The 10725-nt window shown below is 49.1% G+C and overlaps 1 protein-coding gene across 1 annotated transcript; it reads right to left on the minus strand.

The window, feature by feature from the left end:
• Positions 1-2317: 2317 nt before the first annotated feature.
• Positions 2318-10255, minus strand: TAB1 (TGF-beta activated kinase 1/MAP3K7 binding protein 1; the record flags this gene model as incomplete). The annotated part of the gene is made up of 10 exons (XM_009576259.1): positions 2318-3018; positions 4069-4225; positions 4523-4745; positions 5142-5286; positions 5395-5506; positions 7806-7919; positions 8399-8537; positions 9080-9166; positions 9800-9953; positions 10119-10255. Coding segments are annotated over 10 exons (1476 nt in total), but the record flags the coding sequence as incomplete, so codon positions are not given.
• Positions 10256-10725: the final 470 nt, after the last annotated feature.

Consider the following 10725-nt stretch of genomic DNA (forward strand, 5'->3'; position numbering starts at 1 on the left):
TTGTCTCGCAGGGGGATAGCTCTTGAAAAATAAGATTAGCTGCCTTCACGGCAGACTTATTCTGCATATTCAGATCTTAATTTGCCAGCTCCTCTCCAGCAGTCTTGTGGTGCATAGCTGCACTGTTTTTCTCTCTTTCTGCCTAGGACTTTACATTTCTAGTGGTTTTGAATTTCACTACACTGCAAAAAGGCCCCTGCTCTTGTTTCTCCAGATCGCTCTGGTTCTGTCCTCTTCCATCCACTCCTTCATTTTAAAGGGGCAGGGGAGAGGAGGTTTTTCCACTGTTGTTACAGCCTGCATCTTCCCATCACTCCCTAAGGACAATATTAAAGCCTCCTTCCCCTATACACAACGTTAAATCTGTTTCTTTGACCTGGACTCCTAAGCCATGGCTTACATAGCATGTACAGAAAACCTGTTTTACTTATCTTTTTTCTAGTGGCTGTACAGACTCAGCTTAGTGTCATCCACCTGCTCCTACCCACTTTATTTTTTCATACTTCATAAACTGGTAATTATGCCAAAGGATAAGTTTGTTTTGCATGATCTGCTTTATATAAGTGCGTTTGGCAATTCTCAAACTTTTATCTGGAGCATCCACATGCCAGAATATTTCCCATTGGAACTGTTCTCGGTGTAAGTTAGCAAATACCATAGATAAATGGGATGGAGGAATAAGCAAGAAAGACTTGTTTATACAGCTATCAAAATCTGTGCCAGGTTAGGGAATGCAGAATAGGATAAAACCTCTTCAACTCCATTTTAGTCTGTAGCAGGATCACACCATCCTGTTAAATAGCCACACAACAACCTGGAGGAAAGGATAGGATCCCCAGGTCAAACGACATTTTGGAGCAGTCCTGGACAAGATACCTGAACTCCCTGCTCTCGCAGGGCAGAGGACACGGGTGAGGGACTGCCAGCCCCTGCCTTGGGGACAAGGCACCAAACCTCACACAACTCCGCTGCCTTTCCCTCCTGAACGCCACTGAACGCCACTTCCCTGGCAGGGTTGGAAGGGTCTCGACAGTAGGTGCCTGTACGGGCACGTTCAGCACACCCAGCCTTCCTGGGAACTACAGGAGGGCAGGGAAACGCGAGCTTCTGCAGGCAGCCCAGCAGCCAAACGCCCCACAGGATTCCCACAAAACCCCACAGGGCAAAGCCGTGCCAGCGGGACCTGGAAGGGGCAGTGGCAGAGAGCCACCCACCTACATGCGAGGGATCCCTGTAGTGCCTTCCGAGGAAACGGGCGCTTCTCACCGCTCTGATCCTGCCGACGTATTTCTCAGTGAACTCGGATCTTGCCTCGGGGCACTCGGTGCTATTTGATTTATCCAAAGGAATAAATCCTGCTCCGGTCCTTTCTGAGCTGGCACACCACAAGTGCCTTGAACCTGCATGCGCCAGGTCTTGGCTACACACTGGCCTTGACTGGGGCATCCTCTGCTACTTCATCCTGATCCCTTCCCATTCTTCTCCTTCCTAAGGTGACCAGCCTGGAAGCAAAAATATACCCAGGAAGGAACCAGGCCAGTTCCCTCACTTGCCTTTTCTCCTGTAATCTCCCCTAGCCTCTCTTGGCTTTGCCTGGTGCCTTACCACAACTGCCCACGGAGGCACCAGGCGCTGTGGCACAGCAGTCACCCCCGAGGCTTCCCCATGTTTGCTGGGGAAAGGCTCCTTCCCCAGGGAGCCAGTGAGGCAGGCTGAAGGGGAAGGCTGGAGCAGGGAGGGAAGAGGCTTGCTTGCCGCCTGCCGTCAGAAGCCTGAACTGAAGAGGAAGATTGCCGTGATCCCGACGCCTCCGCCAGCTAGTCCAGGCCTCGGCTGGCCTGACGCGTAGCCAGGGGACCCTCCTCTCCTCGCGGCCCACCTCTCTGCTCTGGCACCAGCGTGCACAACTGCATCTTCAAGACAGCCACATCACGACACAGTTTTGGTTCTATCCACGTGTGACTTCCTGCTGTGTGTTACCTGTACAGGAAAACTGCGTTACAAACTCCACCTGCCCTCTCTACAACCTTCCAGATGGCCTGCTTTAAGGGAAGTGATGTGCACTTTGCCTATGAAAAACAATGATCTGTATTTATAGTTTAACCTCAAGCCATAATCAGTGCCAAAGCTCAGCAAATAAGTAAGCATGGGACAAAGACCTTACACTTAAGTCACTGCAAGGGCTCAAGCCACTTTTACAACAGCAGCTTGCCTGCTGCAAGGTGCAACCCCCTATTCTGGAGGAATAGAGGGTTTCACCAGGAAGAGCTGTCACACCCACACACAACATTGTAAGGAAGAGAGAAAGCCACATAGGTGCCAATGAGTGTAGCTATAAGTTATTTATTCTGCAAAATAGAGGTATCTTCTATGGAGTTGAACACTGGAATCACAGCATTATGAATTGAGTTGTGGAAACATTATGACAGCACACACACACGCAGGCACACACGCGTACACCTACACACGCGCACACACGCAGCCTTTGTACAGGCCTCTACTCTTGCATTATCCAGAGGGAGCCCTCTCTGCATTTTTATTTGCAAAAATCTGCAGCGAGGGTTGCATTCAAGACCCCTTCCCGTATTCACAGGGCTTCCGAGGGAACGAGGTTGGTCAGGATTGGGTGCATGGCACAGGCAACAAGTCTGTAGAGAGCGCTGCACGCGCTCCCAGCCCAGTGTTCAGCACATCCTGGATAGGAGCTAACTCTCGCCAGAACACAGCCCTTGGTGGAACGCTCTCATTCTCGCCTCAGTCTTTGCTCATGCAGCCGAGCACAGGGTGTCTGGAGGAGGCAGATTTCCATGTTAGGACACAGTCAGTGCTCCCTGCTCGCCATGGTCCATGTTCCAAAGCCGGTAAAACTCTGCAAAATCCACGTAAGGCTCCACACGCCCATCTTCATCTGGCTGGAGCGAGTGGGTGGGTCGGGAGCGGAAGAGACCCCCGTCTGAACTTGAGCTGCTACTCTGCGTGTGAGTATTAGTCGACTGGAGCGTCACAGTTGGGCTTTGGCTATGGAGAGAAAAAGAGAGAACACAAGCATCTTTATTTTTCCCCATCTGATGCTTTGGACGAGAAAAGCACCAGAACAAGTGTCAGATCAGATTGTCTTCTTCACAGATCAAGCTATCCTTAGCAAACAGGTAAAAAGTTGCAGCCTCTTGCTCTATCAGAGTACTAGAAATGTTGAGAACTGCCTGGAATTGATGAATGCTGAAGATATCTGACTCACATTTAACTGGAAGGCCTTAAGTACAACCAGGCATCTGAGGAACAGAGGAGAGGAAGCAGGAAAAAAAAAATCGAGGGAAAAAAAAAAAACAGCACTCTGCTGGCCTCCCCATACCCATACAGTATGAGCTTTACGGGAAGAGTCTGGCAGCAAGAAAAGCTATTCTTGCGTGACGTGCGTTGCAGCCAAAGCAGTTCTAGTGCGTCAGCCTCATTGTTTCTGGAGCTACCAGAACACAATAACCAGAGAGCTTCTTCACTTTGCAGCGTGTACACATACCACCCTGTGCCAAAGGCTCAACCTAAACCAGAGCCACTAACTAGCGTGATCCTGCAAAATGGATCCAAATAGGATCCAGTTCTAACCTTTATCCTTTTTTTCTACCCTGGCCTCTGCCTCCAAGCAAGCCAACTTGTGCAGCACAGCCTCTCCAGCAGCCTTACAGGTGACCTCCATAGCCCCTTTTCCTTATTAAAACGAAGGGCACCCACACTCCCTCCATGCACAGCACCCAACACACTTGGCACCCAACATCCAAAGAGAAGGGCTGCTCGCTGCCAGAGGGCCCTCTGCGAACAGCAGCAGATGCTGCTCCCAAGGCATGTTCCCAGAGCTGGCTTCAGAGCTGCTCGCTTTACTCATTCCCACTCTCACACAATCGCTTTCCAGCTAACACGTTACGCTGGCTGTCAATACTGCAGTCAGGAGGGCCATGCTCCAGATAAGGGAATGATTGACAGGTAACTGACAGGCGTCTCTCTGCTTTTCAACCACTTCACACAGTGTGAGGTGCAGGGAAACCCAGGGTAGCAAGAGAGCAGGACTTTTACTTAGTGAGGGTGGGGGTGGCTTCATCCAGAGTTGAGCTGCTGTGGGCACCATTGACCATCTGGCCTTGGGAAGGCATGACAAGAGACAGCGTGACACTCGTCTTGCTTGTGCTTTGGGAGCTGGAATACGGCACAGAGACTGGGTAGACACGACCTCCTGGGAAGAGAGAAAACACGAGTTATAAAATGCAGTTGAGACATGAGTAACTGGGGGTGCACAGCAGCAAAGAAAGGCCAAAGAACCCAAGAATTTATATTGAACTGCCTTTCTTAGATGCTGTAATGTATTCTGTCAAATTGTCACAGACTCTACGTCTCAGAAGCCAATAATCCCTTTAATAAGAAAACTCCTTCTACACTGAGTATCTCCTCTCCTGATGTTAGGTCACTGCTGGATTGATCAAGAGATTTTATCTTCCACCTCCCATTTTGTTTCATTCTCTCCCCAACATACCTTGCGTTGGTGTCAGCGTGGGCTGGCTCATCTCACCCAGGGGGTACCCAAAATTCCTCACAAGCAGCGTCATGTCTTCATGCCGGGGACAGAACTTTGACCGTTCCCCACCACTGGCAAAAGTGTCACAGTGGATCCGCTTAACACGGTCCACTACTGCTTGTGCCACAGCATCCAGCGATGTCTGCTTGGCAAACTCTGTGGCTATCATGGCTGCAATTTTCTGGGGAGAGGAGGGGGGGGGGGAAAAAAAAAAAAAAAAAAGAGGAAGGATGTTTAGGAGATTTTGGAGGAAACCTTTTCCTGCCATCTGATCTAAGACTTTTTACAGCAGCTCATCCAACTGATGCTTGCCAGTCTCACCTGCTGATGTGTGCCCTTGTGCCTTGAATCATCCCATACCCTTTAACGGGCTACCCCTAAGGGACATGCAGCTGTCTAGAAGAATTGGCTTGGCAAAGCAGCTCCCATATCATTACAAACTGGAACGGGGTGGCACAGGCATTCAACCTGGCCAGCACTCACAGGAGAGATGAGGAGGAAAGTCTGTATGAGAGCAGCTGACACTGCCGGAATGAGTCAATAGCCAAGGGAATGTTTCCCGTGTGAGCAGACTCACCTGGTTGGCCTGCCCAGGCCCATGAGCTGCCTCCAGTGCTTTGTAGAGCCCTTCAGACATGAGCACCAAGAAGCCAGTCACCCCATCCAGCGAGTGCCCTCCGTGGATTTCAGGCTCTGCTATGATGGGCTTAGATTTAGCGGCACTGGAAAGAGACAGTGTTATTTAGTATTCAGTGGTGATATAGTAGGTGAGAATGGGGGGGTCATGAAGAAAAGGAGGGCTTGAAACCACAAAGTTGAGTTTTTCTGACCTGAGCAATTCAATATCAGTATAGCCGTATTTGACTTTGTAATCTCCAATGCGCCGAGTGCTTTCCTGCCCTCGGATAGTTCCCACTTGTTTTATTTTCCCTGCATCCAAGCCTGCCAGATTGAAAAACAGAAAAGTTTGATTGACTTTGAGAAACTTGCAGGACTTCCTCTGCTTACACTGTCAGGAATGAGAAAAGAAATATCCACAGCCAAAGAGAATTTTAAGAGAAAATGAGATGCCAAAGAATCATCAGGAGCCCAACTGACAGAAAAGGAGGAGCAGTTTGCTGTGTTCCAAGGGACACCTTTTCATTAGTTGTAATCTGGGAAGGAGAGAGAAGGAGAGAGATGCACACAGCCCGACATGCGCACTCTGAATGCAACGGCTGGCCCAGAGACAAAGCCCACATCCTGGTCCAAAGCAGCTGCAGCTGGCCTGGGCGCACAGGCATTCGCTGAAAAGGTAGGGGAACACCTGCACCTGTCAGGATTGCACGATGGGAGAAGGCAGGAAGGAGAAAAACATATGTGAAGGATTCTGCTGCTTCTTCTGCCTATTATTGATCCCTGCTCCTAAACTCCACATGACAATTTCACTAATGCGCTAGATTGCAGAGGGAGAAAAGGAGAACTATCTACAAGAGGCACTGAATTTGCTCAAGTGCTCAAACTGATGTGGGCTACTCCTAAAATAAGGACAATGACAAAAGAAGTATTTATTTAAATAAATTTAAGGGGCTATACCTCTGGCAGAGGCTAGGAAGGAATCCCATCTCGAAAAAGGTTCTAACAGGGACCATCTGGGTGCGGCTACTATTTGAGGCAGGACTCAGAGCAGATGAGCCACTTACCTGGTCTGTTCTGGCAATTCCCCTTTCCTGGTTATACCTAGAGCTAACAGGCAGAAGATGTTATTTTGAGATTTTATCTAGGGATGACTGTCCTCAGTGCAAGGTGAAGGCAGGGGTCCAACTGAAACTCTCCGAGTCAAACCAAGCCTCACTGCACAGATGGCTCCACACCTACCCCAGCAGTAAGACACAACTCTGCCATCTGCTGCAGACCAAAGCTGACTCACCAACATGGCCTGGCTCATTTGCCAGCTCCTGGCAGGGGGATACATGCTATCGACAGACACAAACACAGGGAGGCTCACAGCACGCCAGAGAGGTGGCGTCTAAATCACAGCAACTCTCCTGGAGCACTGAACAAGCTGCAATGCGCTGAGTGAAGAGCCACGAAGGCCTAAGACCTCTCCCTTCCTTCCCCCAGGAGAGGTGCGACACAGGCACCATCACGACAAACGCTATCCCCACTACCTCTTATCACTATGCTTCAACCTAGCCCTACAACCTCCTTTGGGCCCCCAAAACAGCCTGTGCACACTAGCTTGTTCCACAGGCTCTCCCTCTGCTGGGATTGCCAGCAGGAGAGCCACTGCTGCGCCACGTTAAGGTTGGTATTTCTAGCAGATCCCTGTTCTGCTATGGACTGCAGCTAAATTCTGCATTTTTGGCAGTAGAAAGGCAGTCAAGGGGTCTCTTTCATTCAGTTTTCTGTTTCATAGCACATACCCCCACTGCAGGAGTGTAAGTAAAAGAGGAAAGGAAAAAAACCAAGACCTGGCTGCAGAAAATTACCACATCAACAGCCTCACCAGATAAGAATGTATCTACCAGGTGAACCTAATGAAGAATGCCAAGTTAGAACTACCTAACCAAAGGTACAGAACATAAGTATCTCAATAAGAAGAATTCGGTACTAGCAGTCACACAAGTGGTCTCGGCTAGTTCTAGACACAGGAAGAAAATATGTCAAACACTGTAAACAAAAAGGGAAATTGCCTAAAGCAAAATGTCAGCATTAGAGTTCAGTAGTTACTGATGTGAGAGCAGTAAATGCCAGTGCTTGGCCTGGCTCTGAAGCGTAGCTGCTTTTTTTGCAGCAGCTTGTACAAAGGCATATTAAAACGCACCATTCCGAGGGTGCAGCATCACACAGAACTTAACCCAGCATAACTGTGGTTTGCCTCCAAAGGAGTAGTCATGTACTGTCCATCCCGCTTCTACCCTCTGGCTATGTGCTTCCATTCCTGCCTTCCTATCGACTCCAGCAATCACACAGCCGGAGGGCAAATCGATGTCAGTTTGGTAGTCGGACATGAAACTAACTCTCAAAACTTGAAAAAAATGGACAGTTTTCTGCTGGTTCAGTGAACTCAACTTACTCACTCTGTAGCCTCACAATGGCTAGATATGCAGGAAAAGAAGGCACTGAACTTGTCATTTGAAACCACAGTAAGCTTCTTTTTGTGGTCATTTATTGTTTCCAGTGGCTTGAGTCATTCCTGGTGCCCCAGGAATGGAGGCATATGATGTTCTCGGATAAGAACATGAAACCCAACACTCACCCAGCTGGGAGAAGCGAAAAAGTTCATCCTCATTCTCTGTCGTATGGTCCACGTTGAGCTGAGTCACCTGCAGCCCATCCACCGTGGACTTGCATAACAGTGCCCGATTGGTACCTGCAGTGGGAGCAGCGAGATGAGGCACCAGATAGCTCTGCCATTAAGAGGGAGAACATATCCAAATGGAAAAGGAACAGGAGAGGGGAATAAAGACAGAAGAGAAAAGAAAGGCTCATGTACTGTCTCATCATGATGTCCAAAAAGTAGCCTTGCTAAGCAGCATAGTAGGCCTGCTAGGCAGCTCTTCAGGCCTGAGCTGGTACCTCACAAGAAAGCTCTCCACTTCTCAGTGAATCTGCACTACTGCCTCTCAACCCATTTTCCCTCTGTTCTTTGGTCATACACGTTGCATCAGCCAACATCTGCAGAGATAAAGAGCCAGGCTGATTTCAAGTGCTCCTATAAGTAATAAGCATATTGCTCCTTGGCCACAGACCAAGAAAAACTGTCCCTCACATTCAAATTTCTTTCATTTCCTAGAACCACAGCCATCCTCAGAAACGCCAAGACTGAGATGCTGGCAAAAAACAACTCACCCACATTGGCGATATAGAGCTTGTTGTTGAGAACAACAGCCACAATAGCCATAGCTCCTCCAGAGATCTCCTGCTCTACAGCCTTCAATCTCTCCACAATTTTCTGGTACTGAGGCGGCAGCTGGTGGTGAGGGACACCCTGGAACCCAAAGTGAGGGGGAAGCTTAAACACACAGTCCACAACACAGAAACCACAGCTGGAATCAAAATTCTGTAGGGAGGGGACTCGTCTTGGCATGTCTTAGCCTCATGCCAAGACTGTGCAAGACATACAATTATTTGTTCAATCCTAACAAATGACACGGCTCTGATAAGATTCTGGAGATGACAGTCCAGTTCACCTGAAGAACAGAATCCGCATCTGCCCAGATGCCACGCAAATTTGAGGGTTTGCCTCTCATCTGCGTCATATGGCTTTGTCCTGGAAGAGCCACACGTACAGGTTGAACTCCTCTCCATGGTATGCTCAGTTCCTTACCAAGATAACCAATGACGGGTCTAATTAGTGCCAGTATGAACAGTGGGAACTCTGGGAAATGGACCAAGACGCTTGCTTTACTTCACACAAGCTCCCAGAAGAGAACCACAGAGAAATAATTTTCAATTACAGTCTCCCTTGGACCAGACTGACTAATGTGCTCAAGACTCATCCAGCAATCTCTGTTCTTTAGGCTACATTACCTCTGGTAGCTGGGACTGCAGGCTGGCCTTCTCTGCCAAGGAATCATCGATGGACTCCAGGAAACTTCTTTCTACCACATCAAAAGCCTAAAAAAAAGGCCATAAAGAGAAACTAAGATCTTATCCAATACCTACAGGCCTTTGAGGCTACCTGTCCCCACCTCCTTAAGACTGGCTTATAGTGGTCGGTCACTGTACATACAGACATTCAAGGATCACTGCGTCGCATTGAAATACAATTATTTTAGCGCAACTAGTTAACAGCTTGTAAAAACAATCTGCAATTACTCAAAACAGGAGACAAAAACATAAAAGTTACATTCAAAGCAATGTCAGAGACCTATCTGATTTTGTGGGTTGATTGTAAGAACTTGTCTATCACTCAAGAAAGCCTACTCACAAATCCATCTCCCCACCTATTAACTTCCCCCTTTCACTCATTGTCATCTCCTTCACAGGCTGACTTGTTCCTACATGTCCAGTGAAGGCCAGCTGCAGCTTCCTGGAGAGCTCTCAGCAGCATGCTGACAGAGCCAGGGGGACAGATGGGTATGAGGCGGAGGTGAAACAAAGCTCTACAGCTGCTCAGGATGAGTGCAATTGCAACCATTGGCAGATGTTTCCAACCCCCACAGAAACAAGATGCTGCTCCCCTGGTGGCAAAAAGAGGAGGTGGGTAGTGTGAGAAGCAGGAGCCGTTCCCAGCCAAAGCTTCTTTACCTGCAGCAGAACTCGACGCACATCAGCATCGCTGTGATCTGCGTGTAGCTGGCCCAGCAGCAATTCTGCAGAGAGTCTCTGACCCACGAAGTTGGTGACCCGATTACCATCATAGCCATTGAAGACACCATAGAGGTAGCAGTTGTTCTCACTCCTATCAAAGAGGGCAGAAGCAAAGAGACACAGACATATGTAACAAGTTCCTCCAGACACCTCCTGCACGCTCGCGCCCCACCCTCTTCTTCCAAGTCCTGTGTCACAAACTAAATACCACTTTTATCTGCTCTTGTGTCTGCAGGAGTCTGTGCAACCCACTTACCTGAATTTTAACCAGTTATCTTCCAAGGGGTGACCTTCTGTCCCTTTGCCATCTGCACTGTAGGAACGGTTTGGAGCTGAGCCCACCCCAGAGAGATGGCATGATGGCAAGTCGTCTGTCCAACTGGGCTGCTGCTCCTGCGAGACAGAAAGAGACCGTGTAAACCCCAAGCAGCCTGAAGTGAGGATCCTGGTTCCAGTACGGGTTACAAGTCCATCTCCACCCTCGTCTCAACCCTTCTCCCTTTGCTAAAAGCGTAGCACACCACTCCAGCCAGTAACTTCATATTCCCTGCTGCAGAACTGGATCACTTACCACCTCCTTTCCCTCTGAAGCTGAGCTCTGGCTGCACCTCCAGCTCTTGCTAACAAGAAACCAGAAGTGAAATTTGCACCTGAGTTTTACACTCGATACAGCACAGCACTACCTATTCATTTGGTGAATCAGACCCTCGCGCATCCGTGGCACGGGAGTACAGGGAAGGCTCTGGTTCCCCGCTGGAGTACACACACCCAGGACAAGAGACTGGGGCCCTGCTGCTGCCAGCAATGAGAGAGGCATCCCTGGGGCCGCCATCTCCCTGGCGCACGCCGCCTGTACACACACA

Source organism: Fulmarus glacialis, unplaced genomic scaffold, assembly GCF_000690835.1.
Source record: "Fulmarus glacialis isolate BGI_N327 unplaced genomic scaffold, ASM69083v1 scaffold24884, whole genome shotgun sequence".
NCBI lineage: Eukaryota > Metazoa > Chordata > Aves > Procellariiformes > Procellariidae > Fulmarus > Fulmarus glacialis.